Source organism: Scardinius erythrophthalmus, assembly GCF_964197995.2.
Source record: "Scardinius erythrophthalmus genome assembly, chromosome: 5".
NCBI classification, from domain to species: domain Eukaryota; kingdom Metazoa; phylum Chordata; class Actinopteri; order Cypriniformes; family Leuciscidae; genus Scardinius; species Scardinius erythrophthalmus.
Genome location: NC_138225.1, coordinates 36704270 through 36726990, shown reverse-complemented (window position 1 = coordinate 36726990; position 22721 = coordinate 36704270). Strand labels below are relative to the sequence as shown.

The window sequence follows — 22721 nt, the reverse complement described above, 5'->3', positions numbered from 1 at the left end:
TTGTAATTTTGCTGTGCGAACCAGGCTCAAGTGGAAATGTAATGGAACCATTCTTCACCGTTCTTAGAACCGTTCGGCCCGACGGTGGAAAAGCAGCTAATATGTTCTTTTTTGTGTGTTTTTTGTGAACTGTATAGGGTTCAAATTCTGTTGAATTTAAACATCTTATTTGTTTACAAAGTAACAACCCCCGGAGAACATGTTGAACTATATTGTGTAACTATTTCATCTACCTAAGAGGAGAACAGTTGATGCTCAGTTTCTACCCTTACTGCCGTTGTATACATCTTACTTCAGTGGATGTTTTGATTTTGTTACTCCAATGTTAAGAAAACGCTTGCTTCACACAGTGATGTGAATGTCCGCATGCTAACTTTTAATGATTGTTCCCATAGAAAGCTCTGCAAAGTAGGCATGAGCATACAAGCTCTGAGTTTTCAATATAAATGATTCTTGCACTATAAATAGAGTATTTGTCTGTTGGAGAGCTAGTGTACGTGGGTGGAGTGACGGTATATTTGGGGCTGCTCAAATCAGAAGACTAAAGATTTTTACAGAGACTAAATTACTATCAGTTCAGCTTTTATTGACCAGCCCTATTGTTCCATGTTGGCATAAAGTGTTATGGATTTCCTTGCAATTATAATTTCAGTCCTTTCTAATGTGAGAAACAGTTTGACAGTCAGGCAGAGCAATTATTTCTGGCACAGTGAAGACTTGCGGACAAGTTTGGAATGTGTGTGTGAGCTTGTTTCTGTTGCTTCGTGCTTGTGCGCACATACATATACGTGGGTGCAAATCACAGATACACACATCCATATAAAATCTGGAAGTGAAAATCAGTCTGGGACTATTTCAAGAAACTAAGAAAGCTAATATGTCACAATGGTCAACATTTTATGTAAACTTTTTTTTTTATTTTTATTTTTATTTTTGCCTGACACAAAACAGCCCTCAGCTTTGAAAATATATACCGTATATGTGTCACCACAGCCTGTTTTAAAGGCATCACCATGGAGACAGAGCTGGGGAAGCTGGAAACAATGGCTTTTCTCTAGGATCTCTCTCTCTTTCTCTGCTGAATATGTTGCTCATAATTACTGCCTACAATATACATCATGTCATGCCCTCTACAGATATAAAAGGGCTTTGGGAAGCTCTAGCCTAAGCCTACCATTAGTATGATGCCTGTGACATCACAGATGCTACCCTGGACCACAAAACCAGTCACATGGGTCACAATTTTGACATTGAGATTTATACATCATCTGAAAGCTAAATAAGTGTTCCATTGATGTATGGTTTGTTAGAATATGACAATATTTGTCCGACATAAAAGTATTTGAAAATCTGGAATCTGAGGGTGCCAAAAAAATTAAACATTGAGAAAATCGCCTTTAAAGTTGTCTATTTATGTTCGCGATTGTGCTGCATTCACTCAAAAAAATAAATGTTTTATATATTTACTGTAGGAAATTTACAAAATATCTTCATGGAACATCTTTACTTAATATCCTAATGAGTTTTGGCATAAAAAGAAAAATCGATAATTTTGACCCTTACAATGTATTGTTGGATATTGCCACAAATATACCCATGCGACTTGTGACTGGTTTTGTGGTCCAGGGTCACAAATATCAAACATACTCCGAACAATTATTCCCAAATTGAACGCATACTGATTTTAGTTTGTAAGGCCAAATGAAATGATTTCTGTGAAAATCATGTATTATTCAAGTTTTATGATATGATATGGCTTATCCCCCGTAAATTATGGTGTAATTAGAATAAATATAATTGAGAAATATTGAGTATTTCAGACCATGCATAAAATGTCTATACCTGACAGATATCACTGAAATACAGGTTAGAGCCCTGTGAAATTGTATGTCGTGACAGTCATGAGCACTGTATACCAGCAAGGGGAATTGTATGTCTGCTATTGTATGTCAAGCAAAATTGTCGGCTGTGAATCATTAGCTGCGTCCGAAATCACATACTGTCAAAGAAATTCTTGACCATAAATTACTTTCCATAAGTATGAATGTGTATAGTGTGAACATGGTTTCATGGGATTTCAGAATCTCTTTAGAAGGAGTGGGAATTGTATCACCTTGTGTTTTAGTATAATGGCTATTCAGACATGCAAGTACTACTTATTTGACGAACTGTTGTGCTTTTTGCATTCTGGGAAGTATGCATATTCAGATGCTGTGATTTTGTGTGGCATCGGTCTAGATTCAGAGATGCTGGATTTTGGATCATGATGGATTTTGCTGCAAGATGATGATAATATATAGAAATTCAAGAATATAGACATGTTTAGTGATATGCTTAGTGAAACATTGAAGGATGGGAGAGGCTGACACCTACTGAGAGTTCATTTGAAACACAACCGTTGCTAATGTTTCCTGTCAGATGTCATGATAGATTTGAAACGCTTGCATACATCTCAGAGATGGATCTGGAGATTAAAAGAAGTTATTTACCCGATAGTTTTAGCTGCTTGAAGTTTTTTAATAGTGCATTATGGGATTGCTTTGTGAATGTTGCAAAATGCAGAGACATAATAAACAACATTTATTAAAATTATTTTGAATTTTAATCATAAAATGATTTTGGACACCTAATGTGTGCATGCCATTACATTAGATAAAGGTGATTAAGTGTCCACATATTTTTGTAAATTCACCTTACATTTACTACTGTATGTAAATAATGAATTTAAAGAATTTTATTAAACATCATTTTATTTCCTTTCGACAGGGTGCAGGTGGAATTTTATGTAAATGAAAACACATTCAAGGAGAGGTTGAAGCTCTTTTTCATCAAAAACCAAAGGTCAAGTAAGTAAAATCTTTTGACCTTTTGAGCATTTACAATCACAGAGAAACCAACAAAGCAAAATCCATTACTGCAAGCATAAACAATTTTTATGGATCTCAATATCACTATAGTGTACATGTTCAAGGCCTCCATCATCCTAACAGAGAAGGTGACTGTTTTAACTGTTTGTTTGGATTTATGAAGGTACTGTAAGTTTGCAGGTTTGCCTGACTGCTGAATTATTTCTAATACATTTTCCAGATGAGTTTTATGGTGTGAATCTCCATTTTATAATTTACTTGCAGGTCTCAGAATACGCCTCTTCAACCTCTCCTTGAAGTTGTTAACATGTCTCCTCTATATAATCAGAGTCTCACTAGATGATCCAACTAACCAGGTCACATGTGCACGGTGAGTAAACATTAACTACTTAAAAGGATAATTCACCCAAATATGAAAATTCTGCCATCTTTTACTCACATGCACACTACCATTCAAATGTTTGATTTTTTAAAATATTTTTAAAAGAAGTCTATTATGCACACCAAGGCTGCATTTAAAATTTTATTTGAATATATTAAAAATATATAATTTATTCCTATGATGGCAAAGCTGAATTTTAAATCTCCAGTCTTCACTGTCACATGATCTTTTAGAATATTATAATATTCTGATATGCTGATTTGATGCTCAAGAAAAAGTCTTGTTGCTATCAGTGTTGAAAACCGTTGTGCTGATTAATATTTTTGTGGAAACCTTGATTAAAAAGATTCAGGATTCCCTGATGAATAGAAAGTATTAAGCATTTATTTGAAATAGATTTTTGGTCACACTTTATACTAGGTGTTGTGTCGTATATTAACTACTATCTACTTACACCAAAAAATAAGTACAGTGTACCTATTGTATTCATATTGTACTGCAAAACACTTTTGCTGCTATTGAGGTGGGATACAGGCAAGGTTAGGGACAGGTTTGGTGTTATGGTTAGGTTTAAGGGTGGGTTATCCCTTAGATGCAAGGGAAGGCTCAGCAGTGTAATTACAGCTGTAATTACATGCAGGGATTTTTTTTTTTTTTTTGCAATATGATTACAATGTGAAAACATTTATGTACACAATAAGTGCACTGTATCAAATGATCAATTTAAATGCTAATACATAGTAGTTGAAGACCTTTTTTACATGAACTGCCATATTATACGACTGCACTCTTGATTGTGTATAAATTGCTTTTGTTCAGCCTGGTCCAGCTCCACTTCAGGTATCATCCTCACTGGTGAAAGAAATCATTAGGTTACTTGCATAACCCAGGTTCTCTGAGAACAGAGCTTGGTATCTCACTATTGGAAATACCCAGGCATGATAGACTATGGAAGCACCACATCTTTGTACCACGTTACACTATGTCTGTCTAAAAGGCGGACGAATCACAGCTCATGACAAGGAGTCCACCCCCTCCCTATATATATATATATATATATATATATGCGAGTAGGGAAGCTTGGTGAGATACCTCACAAGTAACCTAACATTCTCTTTCAAACAATCTCAGAATCTCACTATGGGAATGATATGGCCAATGCACTTGCTTTCCAAAGTCGCCGTACAGACCCGGCAAGAATGAAAGATAACCTCTCATATCTCCAAAGAGCCAACTTCAACAACTGCATGAGCCATAGTAGGCGTAGTGACATCCAGACAGTGAAATATGATAAAAGAGTGGGGAAGCTCAGCTTGCAGTTTCACAAATATCTCCTATTGAAATCCCCTTAAACAATGCCCATGAGCTAGCCATATCTCTCATAGAATGGACCCTTAAGCCCATTGGGGAAGCCTCTGTGGTTGAAATTTGTCTCAGCGGTGGGGATGCATATAGTAACACGTTTGGCCTCATTTGTGCCAGCGCATCCACACCCAAAGGTGCATTTTTGTCCTTGAGAGAGAAATACAGTGGAACTTTGTGTTTGCCTGTGAGGTGAACAGATCTACAGCAACTTTGCCATACCTCTTCCAAATCTGATCTACCACTTGTGGGTGAAGTGCCCATTCTCTGTATAACAGATTGCCCTTTGAAAGGAGATCCGCTCTTACATTCAGGACTCCTGGGACGTGTGTAGTGCTAAGCGGGCGGAAGTGAAAAGTGCTTCAGACAATCAGCTTGTGGGCTAAATTATGCAGTTTCAACGAACATGTTTATTAATATATGCCACCAGCATCATGTTGCCTGTCCTGACCAAATCCCTTTACAAACAGCAGATAATGTTTCAGGGTCACTGCAAATTTATATGAAGTTTGTGAAGCTGGGGCATCCAGCGATCTGCCATAAATAATACAGCCCCCCAGCCCATCAGGGATACATTCGCTGTCACTATCTTTGCAGAGACACGCCTCCCAATGGAGCCACTATCCGGAATACACAGGGGTCTCAACACTGATGAAGAGCCTTTACGTATTCCACTGATATTCTCACTCGCAAGAGCCTTACCAAGCCGTACCACACCACGTGAGGTGCATAGATTGAGGTCTGTTATATTACAGATTTCCTCCCAGACCACCAGGTTTGAATTGTCGTAGTCCAGATAAGCTCCCAGCTCCTCCAATATCTTGGCTTGATAGGCCATCAGCAATGAAGTTGCCTTAAGTGTCCGCACAGATGATTTATATATCTTCTGGTACATGGAAGCAGTGAAGCGTTACATTGTCCAATGGAGGGAGGGACTGGTAGATGAGAGAGTGGTCTGCCTGTTTGGATGCAGGTTGTGAGCCACTGACTGTTTGACCGTCGGAGGGTTAGAGAGCCCAAGCTCCTCCATCCCTCTCATATCAATTGAAGAGTAGTTAACTTGGTGAGAAGGGAGTTTTCCCATCATAAATATCCCATTAAATTCCCTGGTAACCGTCCACCATCTTAATTGCCACTTGGCACGCTCATAGGCCTGGATGTTTGGGCCGCAGACAGGATAGCGTCATCCTCCTTATTATCCGGCTCATCTCGGAGGAGGCAAGCTAACATCTCCTCATCATCTCCCTCCACCCCAGCTGTTGGTCAAAATGCGACGTAAGCTCTGGGGACTCAACATCCATGATATCCCCCCATGAAGATAGGTCCTGCATGGGAGAGGGTTGAGCCTAGAGCCCGACCGATATGGATTTTAGTTGGCCGATGCCGATACAGATATTAGGGAGTAAAAAAGCTCAATATCGTTATATCGGCTGATATTATTAATGTGTATAGTATAGTACAGTACCAGTCAAAAGTTTGGACACACTTTCCCATTCATGTGTGCAAACTGTATATATAATACAGTATACATAAACAGAATAAATATACATAAACACATTTATTGCAATGATGTCTTAAATGTGGTGATCAAACCCTTATAATGATGAAAAAAAGATATGTAATGGAGACAGGGTGAATGATTGAATGAGAATGATACATTTGAACTGGAACCAAACTAGTTTGCATTGCATATTCTATTCTATGTTATATTCTAAATACTGTAGCATAATCTTCACTAATGACTTCGTATTTTTTATTTAGTAACGTTATATAAAAAATAACAATGTAATGTCACTGGCAAAACTTTAAAAAGCTTATTATCTTCTATTATTAGTCTTATTTACTCTAGTCTGTACCAGTGGTGGAAGAAGTAATTAGATCTTTTACTACAGTAAAAGTAATAATACCATAATGAAAACATGTTCAATTACATGTACTTTTACTTTAATACGATTTTAAAGTAGTCAGCAAAATGTACTAAATGTGAAAGGAGTACATATTATGCAAAATGCACTACTAAATGTAAATGGAGCGTGCTCTGCTACAAGCATTTTATCAGCGTTATACGTTCTAAAAAAAACAATTCATATCAGCAGCATATCTGCATCATATACACCGATGCCGATATATCTGCGACAGGCTCATATCGGCCGATAAATCGGTCGGGCTGTAGTTGAGCCCCCTAAGCTGAAGGAAGGACAGTAGAGAGACAGGAATCATCTTTAAAAGATGCACCCATCCGAAGCCTTTTTTTCCAAAATCCTAGCCGGCATTATGTGACAGTGAGCACAACTTTCCACATCAACCAGTGCGGACTGAGCATGCTTGACACCCATACTGTACATACTCAGAAACTTAACTCGCCTTGTTAGCTAGGCTAGGACACAACTCTATTAAAAAGCGAAGCAGAAAAGCTCAGTAACAAGCAGAGAAACCCACAACTTATGGTATCTGCACTACTTTGGCAATGTCAACATTAACGTTACATTTGTGAACTGGAGCAGCGCAGCCTAGGTGCTGAAGGAAAGTCTTCATAAGGAAGAGAACAAAAATGCAGTTTTGGGGATCACTGCGGTATGGTGAGGGGGTGGGCTCCTTGTCATGAGCTACCATTGGTCCGCCCTCCGGAGAGACGTGATGTAATTGGTGCTTCCATAGTTTATAATGCCTGAGGCGTTTCCCATCAATTGTTTGAAAGAACCCACTCGGTGTGATCCTGGAGTGAGAAAAAAACGAAGACATTCTGACTTAAAAAAAAAGACCTTTGTTCAATGCAAAATAAGACAATCCCGTTTCCATTCACATACTGTGGAACCTTGTTAACACAGAACAGCAGAATAATAAAAAAACCTAAATGTCACGCAAAATATCAGCAATCTTTGAACACTGCATGTCCAATCATCTTAGAGGACCTGAACTAACTGTTGTATAATGATTTTTCTTCAGCTCTTCCATGAAACAACAACAGTAACTCACCAAAACAAAACACATTACAGTACATCTCAAAAGCATAGTTTAAATTGCTCTCAGGATAAACCCAGACTACTTTGTCTGAAGTGTCCATTAGAGTCGTCTCAATGCAAGCACCAAGAAAACATTAAGAGACAATTAGGCTCAGTGTGTGTGTTAGTAGGTGACAGAAAGAGAGAGCTGTGTGCACTTGTGTGCAAGCACGATGGGAGAGAAGAGGGAGCCCTACTAGCAGCAATCAAATAAGAGAGAGGCAATCTTATTCTGTTATATATGTTAGAGCCCAGCAGGCATGATCCCTCAGCTTTTCAACTCTGATGTCTTTCACTTTTATGTCTGTTGTGTACTAACTGCCTGTTATCATGATTATAGGAAACACTGCACAAACATCACAGATGCCCTTTGCAGCAAAGCCTGTGCAAACTACACAACAAACCTGACCACAGATCCCCCGCAAATAAACTGGTGAGACCTGTCTGAACTTAGATATTATGACAGATCACAAATCAGATCACAAATCAACTTAACTAAATAAAGTGTGTTTGTTCTTGAATATTTTCTCTAATTGTCTCACATTTGTTTGTGTTTCTTGTCCTGTGTTTCTTGAAGGGAGTTAATATTTTGGGTGAATAGGAGAGTTCCTGTATGGGCAATACAGGTAGATTGAGATTTGTTTTTTATAAACCACACTCTTAAAAATATAGGTTCCAGGTGGAACCAAAATAATTTTACAGTGTGACTTTAAAGGGGACCTATTATGCCCCTTTTTACAAGATGTAATATAAATCTCAGGTGTCCCCAGAATGTGTCTGTAAAGGTTCAGCTTAAAATACCCCACAGATCATTTATTATACCATGTTGTAAATGGCCATTTTTCAGTGGAAGGAAAAACATGCTGTTTTCGTGTATGCATCTTTAAATGCATATGTGCCACTGCTCCCCACTGTTTTCCAGAAGAGGGCGGAGCCTGTACAGCTCATGCCTCGGATGCTCTGCCAAAAACTAAAACATCTGTTTGGATTTGATCACATGATATTGCATCTCTTCATCATCATGAAAGTTTATTATATGCATGCGTTTTGACACTAGAACCGCCAGCGGGTAAAATTTACCCATGCACATGATTACTCTTTTGATATGGCTAAAAAACTTATTATGTCACTGTATTATGCCCCTGTCTTCACAAAGTAATGTCTAGAGTCATGAAATTATTATTTTTAGTCATCAACTATGTTCCCTTTCAAGGGAACTCGCGTTGTGTCAAGATTGACGCTATGGGGAACGCTTTGCGTGATGATGTCTTGAAGCACATGTAAAATCAGACCAGTGGCGTGGCGGAACGTCAGATGTGGGTGACGTCACGTACCAGGAAGCTATAAAGCCTGCTCGAAAGCAGAGAGCGTCAGCTTCTGTGTCTTCAGTAGCGCTCTTTGTGAAAACTGTCCCGTTATTTGGTGTTGTTTGTCTTTATATCATATCATTATATATATAAAAAGCTATGGCGAGCAAGCAGCAGTTCAGACAGTGTGTGTACCCCTGCCCTGCATTCCATGCATCTTTGACAGTATGGAAGCTACTGCCAAATGTTTCTCGTTGGGCCCTGCAGACCGTAGAAAAAGGGTATCAAATACAGTTTGGGTCTCGCTCACCTCGGTTTATGGGGGACCTGTCCACAGTGGTGGTCCCCGAGCCCCCTCCCCGAGGATTCGCCACCTCAGTCTCATGCATTTGAAGAGCTTTTAGAGGTTATGACTAGAGCAGTCAAAAGACTAAGTATTGAGTGGCCAGCAGATAGGCAGGACGTTCGCTCGAAAAGCAAGCTCGACGAACGCTTCCTGCCATCTAGATCACAGCCTCAGCACCGGAGCCTACCGTTTTTCCCCGATCTCCACACCGAGGTGTCGAGATCGTGGGAGAAACCTGTTTCATATAGAGTTTACAGTGCACAAACATCCAATTATTCTTCTATATCGAACTAAAAAAATCACGGTTCTGGGGAGATGCCGAAGGTGGAGGAGACGCTCGCAAGCTATCTCTCTCCAGCAACGGCATCTTCCCTAAAGGTTCCAGTGCTGCTAAGCCCGTCAGAGTTACATCTTCTCTGGTGGGCAAAGCATATTCCACTGCTGGTCAAAATGCAGCGTGTTTACACACTATGTCCTTGCTGCAGGCGGAATTGTTGGGCGATTTAGGTGAGGGCGGGGGTATTGGTCCTGAGGTAGTGTGTGAACTACGTAGAGCCACAGATCTGTCTCTCAGGGCCACCAAGGAGACGGCTAAATCCATCGGCCATTCTATGGCATCCCTGGTGGCCACTGAGAGGCATCTGTGGCTCAACCTCAGTAATATTAAGGAGAAAGAAAAGAGTTTTCTTATGGATGCTCCTATATCTACATCTGGTCTCTTCGGTAATGCTGTTAATTCTGCTGTTGAGAAATTCCAAGAAGCATCTAAACAGGCAGCCGCCTTTCAAAAACTCCTTCCCCGTCGTTCTCATCATGAGGCTACTCCCGCTCAAACATCTAAAATGAGCTCTTCACATCGCGCCACTCAGAAGCAGAGTGTTTCCTCCCGTGCTCCCCCACAGAAATCACGGGGACACAGAGGGCGCTCTCAACCCCAGCAGCCTTCGAGGGGTAGAACGGATCTACGGACCATTATTATCGCCAAGAAGGCTGCGGGGAAGAAATCCTGACGCCTGAGGGCTCAGCCCAGTGATGGTAGTCCCCCCCGAAGCAGAGCGGTCAACACCTCTTTTTACGGTGCCCTTCTCCCTTCGGTGCCCTCAGGGGATCGTTCTGCCAACCCTGCCACCTCCGGTGCTTCAGGGCGCAGCGGTCTCTGGCGAGCACATATCTCAAGGACCACCCGAAAACGTAGTGGCCTCGGGACACCCGCCCCCTCTGAGGAGAGTTTTAGAGCAGTTAGAGTTCAGTCGTTCCCTGCCGGTTCGCCATTACAGGGCGACAGATTGACTACTCAACAACAACAAAATCCAGAAACCAGTCTCGAGAGACTGGTACCTCTAGTAGAATCTTTGACAGCATGGAAGCTACTGCCAAATGTTTCTCGTTGGGCCCTGCAGACCGTAGAAAAAGGGTATCAAATACAGTTTGGGTCTCGCTCACCTCGGTTTATGGGGGACCTGTCCACAGTGGTGGTCCCCGAGCAGGTTCTGGTTATGGAACAAGAAGTGAACACTCTGTTAGAGAAAGGGTCCATAGACTATGTACCTCCCTCCAACAGGGAAACCGGGTTCTACAGTAGTTCCAAAAAAGGACGGGGGATTGCGTCCCATTCTGGATCTTCGAGTTCTAAACGAGTCAATCATGCAACTGAAGTTCAAAATGTTAACATTGAGACAGATCGTGGCACAGATCAGGTTCCGAGGACTGGTTTGTCACGATAGCTCTCAAGGACGCATATTTCCATTTTTCCATCCGTCCATGTCACAGGAAGTTCCTGAGGTTTGCTTTCGGGGGCAAAGCTTGCCAATATCGAGTTCTTCCATTCAGCCTAGCTTTATCACCCTGCACTTTTACCATATGTGTGGATGCATCTCTGCCGCCCCTGCGCCTTCAGGATATTCGCATCATGAACTACATTGACGATTGGTTGATTTTAGCTCAGTCGCATCGGTTCAGCATCGAGATGTTGTTCTCTCCCATATGAAAGAGTTGGGGTTATGGCTAAACGCCAAAAAGAGTGTGCTTTCTCCACTTCAGAGGACCACTTTTCTAGGCGTAGTTTGGGATTCAGTGTCGATGCAGGCGCGCCTGTCACCGCCACGCATAGAGTCCATCCTTGCAGCTGTTAAAAGTATAAAGCTAGGCCAGTCACTCACTGTCAAACAGTTTCAGAGACTGTTGGGCCTTATGGCAGCAGATTCCAACGTGATACCTTTTGGACTACTGCACATGAGGCCCCTGCAGTGGTGGCTCAGGACCAAGGGGTTTTCCCCGAGGGGTAACCCATTTCGCAAAATCAGGGTCACGCGACGCTGCTTACGTGCCCTGGTTATGTGTAAGAAACCTTGGTTCCTGACCCAAGGCCCCGTGCTGGGAGCTCCTTGTCGTCGCAAGCTGCTAACGACGGATGCTTCCCTCACGGGCTGGGGAACTCAGGGTCTGTGTAAAGACCATCATCTTTTATGGCACATCAACCTCCTGGAGATGTTGGCTGTATTTCTGGCTCTCAAGTATTTTCTCACAGATCTCAGGGGACACCATGTTCTAGTTCACACAGACAACACATTGGTAGTCGCCTATATAAATCATCAAGGGGGTTTGCGCTCACGTCCATTATGCAAGCTGGCACGCCATATCCTCTTGTGGTCCCAGGCCAAGCTGTTGTCGCTCAGAGCAGCTTACATCCCTGGGGCCCAGAATGTAGGAGCAGACATTCTGTCGAGACAGGGGCTGTGGCCCGGGGAATGGAGGCTCCACCCCAAGGTGGTGGAGCAGATATGGAGGGTGTTTGGCCAAGCACAAACCGGATCTGTTTGCGTCTCAAGAGATGTCTCACTGTCCACTTTGGTTCTCCCTCACGCATCCAGCTCCTCTGAGACTGGATGATATGGTACAGACATGGCTGAGGCTACCTCTATATGCTTTCCCCCCAATCGTTCTGCTCCCGGGAGTTCTGGAGAGAGTTTGCATGGACCGGGTTCACCTACTTTTTGTAGCCCCATACTGGCCGGGCAGACTATGGTTCCCCGATCTCATGTCTCTCCTCGACGGGCCTCCTCTGGAGCTACCCGTCAGGAGGGACCTTCTGTCCCAAGCGGAGGGCTCTATATTTCACCCCCGACCAGAACTGTGGAACCTGTGGGCTTGGCCTCTGAGGGGGCCCAGCTCATAGGGTCAGGTCTCTGAACTGAGGTTGTAGAGACCATTCTACATTCCAGAGCTCCCTCCACGAGGAAACTTTATGCCCTGAAGTGGAGAGTTTTCACTTCTTGGTGTAGTGACCATCGGTTGGACCCAGTTAACTGCCCAGTTGGTACAGTGCTGGAGTTCCTGCAGGAGCAGTTCACTGCAGGTATTACTCCGTCCACCTTAAAGGTTTATGTGGTGGCCATAGATGCTTACCACATTCCTTTTGGTGGAATATCTGTGGGGAAGGACCCTTTGGTATCTCGTTTCCTCCATGGCACGTTGAGACTGAGGCCTGCAGCTCATTCCAGGGTGCCCACTTGGGACTTGGCTATTGCTCTTCAAGGCCTTTCCCTGACCCCTTTCGAACCTATAGAGGAGGTTCCTGTCAAATTTCTGATGCTGAAAGCTCGGTTCTTCCTCGCTATTTCTTCTCTTAAGAGAATAAGGGATTTACAAGCACTGTCGGTTGCTCCCTCATGCTTGGAGTTTGCACCTGGTATGGTCAAAGCATTTCTTCATCCTAGACCAGGTTATATCCCCAAGGTCCCCACTAATGTGGTCAGACCTATTATTCTGCAGGCCTTCTGTCCTCCTCCCTTTCAGATTGCGGACCAGGAAAGAAATAATTTGCTCTGCCCAGTATGGGTGTTAGATGCTTATGTCCACAGAGCTGCCCTGTGGCATAAAACTGATCAACTGTTTGTGTGTTTTGGGTCCCCAAATTTTGGGTCCCCTGCATCTAAGCAAAGAATGAGCAAGTTGGTGGTTGAGGCCATTTCACATGAGGCGGCTGGACAGCCTTCTCCCTATGGCTGTCCGGTCCCACTCTGCAAGGAGTATGGCGGCCTCCAAGGCCCTTATATCAGGAGTTTCCCTACAGGACGGTTGTGATGCGGCAGGCTGGTCCTCACCGCACACCTTCGTCAGATTTTACTCTCTGGACTTGGACTCTACGCCATCCTAGTGCTGCTCACTCGATTTCACACAGGACAGACATTTGTAGCTATGGTGGCGTTGGTATAGACGTTCCCCATAGCTTCAATCTCGACGCAATGCGAGTTCCCTTGAAAGGAAACGCCTCGGTTACGACTGTAACCTCGGTTCCCTGAAGAGGGAACGAGCGTTGCGTCACCTTGCCATATCTCCTTCATGCCTGTCAGCAACTACTTCAGACTGTACGAAGCTGACGCTCTCTGTTTTCGAGCAGGCTTTATAACTTCCTGGTACGTGACGTCACCCGCATCTGACGTTCCGCCACGCCATTGGACTGATTTTACATGTGCATTCCCCATAGCGTAAATCTTGACGCAACGTTCGTTCCCTCTTCAGGGAACCGAGATTACAGTCGTAACCGAGGCGTTTTTGTCCTGTTGTTTTATGTTCAAGGCTATTTTAAGCAAGCTACACTAATCACTTTTCTTAATGGTGAATATTGTCTAAACCAGCCTGCAATGACAACGAGAATTAGAGGGAAATAAATACATATTTGGGTAGTGTCATATTATAATAAAATGTATAATATAAAAAAAAAAAATAATAATAATAATAAAAAAAATAATAAAAATTAATCACATATTAAGATAACCCATGTTATTTAAATAATTAAAATAGACAATAAAGAGGAATAATAATTCACTGCACTGCACTTTGCAATGACAAATTCAAGCACACATTTTCAACTAATTCATTATTAATTTGTTTAGTTATATCATTTACAATTTGAATAAGAGAACAACACAATTTGGGGTAATCATAAAATCTGATTTATTCATTACATCATAGATCGGAAATATTTTTTTCAGGAAACAGGTAGCTTCTCTTGAATAGCACCACAGTAGCAATAAAAATTGCAAAACAATAACTAATAATTAATCCAAAGTTTGAACATTAATGAGTAGGCTAAAACATCTTTATTTGAATCTGTTGTGTGTGACTGATTACAGTAAGCCTACACGTTGCTCAAACACAGCGTGAAATTGAAGGCATTATATTGGTAAATTTGACCTGCTGGCGGTTTTAGATATAAATGCCCCGTTTTTAATCAGGTTTTATCTAAACAATTTTTTTATCAACAGGGGATTGTAAATTACACAATTTTAGTAAAAGACAATGACTGGGAGACTTCAATATTTTAGTGTAAATCTGTTATGTACATTTGAAAAACAGCCGTGGGTAAATCTAAATTCATAAATCAGTCTAAACTTCTGATATATGGTTTTCTGAGTGCACACACCCGAACCACCCGCACAGAAAGCTGGCTGTCAGACAGAGCGTCCCGTGAGTAATTAAACTAAGTTCTCTTTCATGTGTTATTGACCTTAAACTGTCAAATACACAGTGAATGTAAACAGCAAGTAAAGAATACATGTGTATTTAAATATGTGTATTAAAGTGAAAGCAGCATAATAAACAGTACTTCTATGTATGCTGTTAATATGAATAAAAATAATAAAATAAAATAAAATAAAAAGAAAGAAAGAAAATCCCTCACTGCTCTTGATTGAATTAACTTTAGTAGCTTTAATAAGAACACATTTCTTACTTGAATGCTGCTGTAAAATGCTCTGGTGAGGAGATAAACATGGCGGACTGTGTACAGCTCACACAGAGCAGGGTAATAATAATAGGGCAAGTCTGCCTAAGCATATTTAATGTCACATATTCTAGAATCTGCAAACGGCTAATTAGGGTTGATTACAAAAAGAGAAGTGGGTGAATTTTTACTATTATAGGGTGGTTGTCTACACACATTTATATTCAAACACCATGTAAAAGTGAATTTTGCATAACAGGTCCCCTTTAAAGAACATTTTTACATTGTAAAACAAACCTTTTGTAATATATATGCCTTTAAAAAGAAACAGTGTTTAAGTGGTTTAGAATCAGAATCAGAAAAGCCGTATCTCTACTGTGGGTGTAACATTGCTTTTATACATCAGTTCAATAAACAAGAAGTTGATATTGAGTTATATTTTAGACACAATATTGCCAGGTTCTTTCTGTTTTTTGCTCCTCCAACAAAATAATTCCAAACTAAACCAAAGCAACTGTAGAAATGTTTCATTCCTGATTTAATCAGTTTTTTCAAAAACATTGATTGAGTGAATGATTAAAAACAGATTAAAGTGAATTGAATAAAAACAGTAACTTGTTTAATTCCTGAACGAATCAGGTGCTTTGAATGAATCAGCTGCGATGACTCAAATTAGAAATCGCATTTGGACTAATTGGTTTGGTGAGTAATTCAAAGAATATACATCATAAAATAAGTCACTTGTTTGGATCCTTAATAAATCAGTGTGTTTTGAATGAATCAGTTCAGTGAATTAATGACTCTCTTATAAAGACGGTGTATTCTCACTATTAATTGGCATAATGGAATAACCTGCATACATTTTTTTAAATACCCACCACTACATAGACTGAGTGTCTGTCTGGAACACAGACTAACAGAATGATATAAACTTTAAATAAAGTTACCCAATTACTCTCTCAGTCGTCGCATCTGTCCGTTGCAATCTTCCTTCGTCCTGTTTGCTGCCTGAGACAGTTCTAGAGGACAGATCTTAGGAGGGTTTTGCATTAATGAACCTTTATTTTTAAGAGTGTACATCACTTTTGACATTTCTTTATGGCTACTAATTACATCTCTCACTCTGACGGAACTCAGACTGTGATAAGAGTTATTTCTCATTAGACTCTGATATTGATACTCGGCTAATCAAAATTATGATTATGTTTCCTGCACCACAGGTGACAGTGGCCTTAATTAGCTTCTTGCAAGCAATGCTCCTAGTGTATCTCAGCTATAAGGTAAGATTATTGTCATTATTATTCTGCCCTTTTGAGCTTTCTTACCACTGATCTAAATTAAATCTGATAATTTCAGCTCCTCTTGGGCTACTAAAGGGTTCCTTTGTTTCTAGTTTCCCTATAATGGGAAGTGTTCCTCGCTTTTAACAGAAAAAATGTTCTCTAAATAGTTTTTCTGTTTCTTCATTGATTTATCAAGAAAAGGCGGGGGTTTTTTCTGTTGTTGGGAGATGAAATTAATCTTTGTTGTAATTAAAGGCTGCATCCCAGTTTGCCCACTTAATGTATATTATGCTTAGGCTGTATACACTTTTCTGGGAAGTCAATAGGTGTCTGAAATATACATAGTTGTCTCTGCACATACAGTAATAGTGGGATATAAGACAACTTGTATACACTTCACCTATAAACTGACATACTTTTAAAATGTGTTAAAATCCCCACACAGCAACCTATTTACAATACAAGTACATTTGACTATTATCACACTGTAACTTTCGATGCACTAATTCCAATTTGTCAAAAACTGTTTATGACAGATATGCAGAAGTGAATTAGGATGCAGACCGTTTTGTTTTCTGATTTTTTTTAAATGTGAATGTTAGTACTCTTTGATTCTTCTGCGGTGTAACTTATATTTACTTTATTTCTAGGGGAACATTTGGGAGCAAATTTTCCAAATCTCCTTCATCATTGAGATGATCAATACAGTGCCATTTATAATTACAGTAAGTAATGAAGGTTCTGGTGGACACAGAAGCACGTATCAAGTTGCTGCCCACACAAAATCTTTGTTGATAGTAATTGTTGAGTACTGTTATATTGTTGTGATTGAGTGTAATTATATAAGTCGCCATTGATACCTGAAAGTCAGTTGTGAGAAGGAATGATAATTACTAAAATGCAACAATTAGCCAAGTAACAAATAGCCATTTTTTGACCTGCAGTCATTGGGAACAAATTATAGGTTGTTTAATTATTTTGTGCTAATGGCATTACAGATGAAAAAGCTATGGAAAAGCACACAGCTTTTCTTATAATTATTATATATATATATTTTTTTTTTAGATCTTTTGGCATCCGCTAAGAAACATATTTGTTCCTGTGTTTCTTAATTGTTGGCTTGCCAAATCAGCGCTGGAGAACATGATTGTAAGTATCCTGTGCAGCTGTGTAGTACATTTTCTCCAGGAAATCTTATTGTCCTAGCAGAATAACATCGGTGTTGTTTGGTGATATTGCTGTGTTGGGAAGCTTTACTTCATTATGCACTTGACAAATGAAAATGCATCATCAATGAACAAAATCTGAGAGGGTGCCAGCATTCCCTTCTGTGCCAGATGGTCGGGTCAAATGGCCAGAGAAAAACTGGCAGGGGGAATGTCCTTTTACAAATGCTTTAAGCAAAGATATTAGCAAAAGAAAACGCTAACAACCACTAAAATGTGACACTGCCTTGAAGATTTCTCTGTTTTAACCCCCATACTTTCTTAAAATATATTTTCCTTGAGAGATGATAATTACCAAACTATATAAAGGATCCATTTAAGTCCTGATCCCTTGGTCACGGCACTGTAATTAAAGGTAGGGTAGGCAATCTCGGAGAGACTAGCAATAGCAAGCTAGCTTTGAAAGCAATAGATCCCGCCCTCCCTTCAGAGCGTCTCCAAAGCCACGCCTTCTCCAAAGTACATGAACTCACACAGCAGAGTTTGCAAAGAGTCAGAGACGAGAGATGCCGTTAAATTACCTCTTGTCTCAAACCACATAACATTTAAATAATAATGAATGTAAACAACTTACAGAGCTCTGACTTGTACCAACTGACTGCTCCAGATTCATGTCGGCGGTAATAGTTCCGGGTACATCACGGGTTGCCATCTCGTTATTACGGTTACGATGGCGTGAACGCAGCATTGGCCCGTTGTTTTGGTTCAGGAAGAAGGCAGCTGCTGGGGGGGGGGGGTATATATTTTTTTCATGGGACCATTAAGCTTTTACTTTAAATTGACTGGCGCTTGCCTTTGCACACAATACGGTACTTTGTTGCGTGACGTAATTCCCGAGAGGCTGCCTTGTGGGCGGCTCTGCGACGCGCACATACACAGGGAGCAGAGCAGACAGCGGAGGAGCATTGCACACAAAATGCCTGCAAAAAAAAAATCCCACGTACCGTCCCGGTCGGGACAAGTGGGAGGCGGAGTGTACTATACGGTCAAGTGCGAGATAAGATGCAAGTAGCTAACAGCGTAAAAAAATAAAAAATAAGCCCAAATGTAAACTCTCAGATGATTTACAGAGAAAAATTCTGTATTTTCGTTTCGGCGGGATCCGTGTAAAGCAGAATGCATGACCTGCAAAGCTGCCATGTACGTGTCAGTGTCAAATAAAGGTGCTAGCGACCTAGAAGCCCACATAAAGTATACAAGAGAACATCAGGAGGATTGAAATATTTTTTTTACTGAAATAGTGTTGTAGATTTTTTAACCTATGGCCATGAAAAGAAACAGTGTCATGTAAAAGGTGTTAAAAGCTAAACCTATATATATTATCCTATTGTTGCGGGCCAAACGTTGAATGGAAAGGATGTATTACTTTATGTATTAAAGTACAATAACATAGTTACAAGGTTGTGAATACATTTGTCAAGTATTTTTTTATGCATTCACCCCCCAACCATGCCCCCACCCCACCCCTTAACCACGCCTCCCCAAACCACGCCCCCACCTATAAACCACGCCCCTGTCCTCTTTTCTGAAAACTAAAATATGGTCACCCTAATGAGTGATGTCTGTTGATAGACAGGTGGGACATTGAATCATAGCATTCGGTCATTGCATTGGACAGATTGATTTTTTTTTGTCCTGAGACTTCCACAGGAGATATATGTACATGTTTTAATTTTAAGACCACTTCTATTTTTTGATTGCTATCAGGACGTGAAAAGAGTTTTAACCAGTATAATAAAAAGTGTTTACAAAAAAAAAATATGCCTACCCTACCTTTAACATACATGTAGGTTTATATCTCATATATAGCTGAGCAGTACAGTTATTAAAGGGCATTTACATTTCCTTGTATATTTTGCTCTATTAAGGTCAGTGGAATAGAGGATTTAATTGTGTGAGGAGCACTAGACCTGCTAATGAAGGTTATTACGTTATTTTTAAAGCAGGATCTTAAATAGGCAGACTTTTTTCAGAACTGGGCTTTTACAGATAGCTCACGTTGCCTTCATTGTGTGTGTGTTATGCTTAGTCTCTTGACGAAAGAGATCTCTCTCACTTTTCTCTGTTACTTCCTAGAATGATCTCCATCGTGCCATTCAGCGCACACACTCTGCCATGTTCAACCAGGTCCTCATACTGATCTGTACACTGCTCTGTCTGGTCTTCACTGGGTAAAGCTCTTTGATCTCTTGATATCCCTGATGGGGCTTTTGCCTTTTACAAGCTTGTATCTAACGCTGCAGATCTGAAACAGTCACACGGTTATGAATTAACCGTCCTGATCAATAATGTACATCAGTTAATCCAAATTAACTTTTTTTTTAAATAGTGTCAAAACAAGATTCTACCATTTTTTAGGAATATTGAATATTGATATTCTACTGAGTATTTAATATAGCACAACAATCACAGCTCCCCTTTTTCAGAAGTCTGGGTTCTGGAAGTATTTTCCCATTCATTTTCTCCGTAGGGATTTACAAAGAATCCTTAAAGCACCCAGCTCTGAGTTGAATCACAATATCACAAACTTTGTTTTTAACAAAAGGTCTGAGAAAAAGACAAAGGTACAAGACTGTGAAATTAACATCTTTCATAATGCAATGTGGGTCACCAAGCACATGAAGTATATGAAAATAATAGTTTATTGCAAAATAGTCAAATATATGATATAAATATATAATTGTAAACATACATAATTATATATATAAACAGAACCCAAAGAATCCCAAAATGAATCTACATGTATTACATTTTCCATAAAAATATTAAGCAGCAGAACTGCTTTGCTTTTAAACATTGATAATATTTGAATTATTTCAATTACAATTACAATCATGTGACAGTGAGACTTGAGTAATGGCTACTGAACATTACATTTTAAAATATATTAAAATAAAAAACTGTTATTTTAAATTGTAAATAAAATGTCAGTAAAATGTATATATTTTTATTTTTAAGTATATAAGTCTGTCTTGAACAAGATATACTTTTTATGTTTAAATAAAACACTTTCTCTATAGAGAATGTACAGTAAATGGTAGGCCTATTTTGGAACCCAACTGTTGCACTCTATTTGAGTGCATAGGAAATTACTGAAACTCTTAAAACTTGAAGTCAAATTTTGTTGCTTTTCAACAAAGTGTGTTTTACAGGTCCTTAATTAACCTCATGTTATTATCATCAGTAGCCTATGTTTTATTCTGTATTAGCATATATTTGCATGTATATTTGATACCCTTCTACCAATATAAAGGGACATGTCAGAATAAAGTTCTTACCTAAGGACTACAACTCCCACAGAATGTGAGTTTACATGATGAATCAGACAACTTTAATAGTCCTTACGTATTTATTTACATTATTAATTAAATTGGTTTTAAAATTCCCTTTTGAGGTATGACTCTGTGTCAGTTTGTTTTGTAAAACAAAATGGGAAAGTCTCTTGAAATAATGCTAACCACAGACCTCATTTACTCAAATCGAAAACCGCTATTTTAAAAACCCATTCGAAATTCCTGAGGGAGCCCATGGTGAAATGGCCTTCTGGGCAAGCCTACAAATTGACATCGTGACTGAGCAGCTCTACTGAATTCTATTCATGGAATGTCTTTCCAACTAAAAAAGCCCCATGATGCCGAATTTATTTTAAGTAATGTATATTTTCGAAATTGTTTCCTGAAATGTTTTGTAATGCTCTTTAGGGCTTGTGGGATTCAGCACCTCGAGCGGGCAGGAAAGAGTCTCACCCTCTTCGACTCTTTATATTTCTGCATCGTCACCTTCTCGACTGTTGGTTATGGAGATGTCACACCCAAAATCTGGCCTTCTCAGCTACTGGTGGTCATCATGATCTGTGTGGCTCTGGTGGTGCTGCCATTACAGGTGCCACGATCAGCCCACGAACAGCACAATCAGCAGCTTCCGTATTAATGTTCTCTCTATTAACTATGACTTTTGCTTAAATAAACTCCTAATTACTGCTTATTTATGAGTACATTTACCCAGCTAAATGGATGGAGATCCAACCTCGCTGAGTACTTTTTGCTTTTAATTTTTTAGATGATTAAAGCAGAAATGAGTGGGACTAGTAAAAATGTACAGCATTTACACAGTACTTGCTTTCTGTCTTTCATTTTAACACCAGTTTGAGGAGTTGGCGTATCTTTGGATGGAGAGGCAGAAGTCAGGTGGAAACTACAGCAGACACCGTGCTCAGACAGAGAAACATGTGGTTCTCTGTGTCACTTCACTCAAAATAGACTTGCTCATGGATTTCCTCAATGAGTTCTATGCCCACCCGAGACTACAGGTACATGCATAAACCTGTATATGTGAGTGTTTATTGTTCTGTGTATTGCTAATATGCTAAGCTAGCTCAGTGTGTGATGGTGGTATTAACATTTCTCAAATGTCTAGGATTATTATGTGGTGATACTCTGTCCCACGGAGATGGACATCCAGGTGCGGCGTATTCTGCAGATCCCTCTGTGGTCTCAACGGGTCATCTACCTCCAAGGCTCTGCACTGAAGGACCAAGATCTGATGAGGGCCAAGTAGGTTGTTCATTTGGTCACACTTTAGTTTAGGGTCCAATTCTCATTATTAACTATGACGTGTGCCTCAATAAACTCCTAATTACTACTTAAAGGATTAGTTCACTTTTAAAAAAAAATTGCTGATAATTTACTCACCCCCATGTCATCCAAGATGTCCAAGTCTTTCTTTCTTCAGTTGAAAAGAAATTAAGGTTTTTGATGAAAACATTTCTCCATATAATGAACTGCAATGGGCCCCAAACGGTTCAAGGTCCAAATGACAGTTTCAGTGCAGTTTCAAAGGGCTTTAAACAATACCAGACGATGAATAAGGGTCTTATCTAGCAAAACGATCGGCCATTTAAAAAATAAATAAAAAAGTTTAAGTTTTATAAGCACAAATGCTCGCCTTGCTCTGTTCTGTGATAAGTGTTTGTGACATCATGTAATACGCAATTACGTTGAAAAGGTCACGCTTTTCGGTCCTGACGAAAAATTTCTTTTTGGCTTTTTAATATTAAAACACCCAGGATACGCACACAAAATGGGCATTTTAAACGATAAACTGACACAAAGATATTTGAATATGTGTATATGGTCCTCCTTCTGCACATTTGTAAACACTGACTCGGTACTTCCGCCTACGTCAAGCGTGACCTTTTCAACATAATTGCGTATTACGTGAC

The 22721-nt window shown here is 40.0% G+C and overlaps 1 protein-coding gene across 3 annotated transcripts in view; it reads left to right on the top strand.

Annotated features, from left to right (window-relative positions):
* kcnt1b (potassium sodium-activated channel subfamily T member 1b) overlaps positions 1-22721 on the top strand; it is a 101486-nt gene that overhangs the window by 42700 nt on the left and 36065 nt on the right. For all 3 annotated transcript variants that reach the window (XM_081366578.1, XM_081366576.1, XM_081366577.1), the window contains 11 exons: positions 2767-2846; positions 3132-3237; positions 7954-8046; positions 8191-8239; positions 16212-16271; positions 16925-16999; positions 17340-17423; positions 19577-19671; positions 21202-21382; positions 21645-21809; positions 21917-22053. In XM_081366578.1, the coding sequence (XP_081222704.1) occupies positions 2767-2846; positions 3132-3237; positions 7954-8046; positions 8191-8239; positions 16212-16271; positions 16925-16999; positions 17340-17423; positions 19577-19671; positions 21202-21382; positions 21645-21809; positions 21917-22053 (1125 nt within the window). The remainder of the gene's footprint in view (positions 1-2766; positions 2847-3131; positions 3238-7953; positions 8047-8190; positions 8240-16211; positions 16272-16924; positions 17000-17339; positions 17424-19576; positions 19672-21201; positions 21383-21644; positions 21810-21916; positions 22054-22721) is intronic.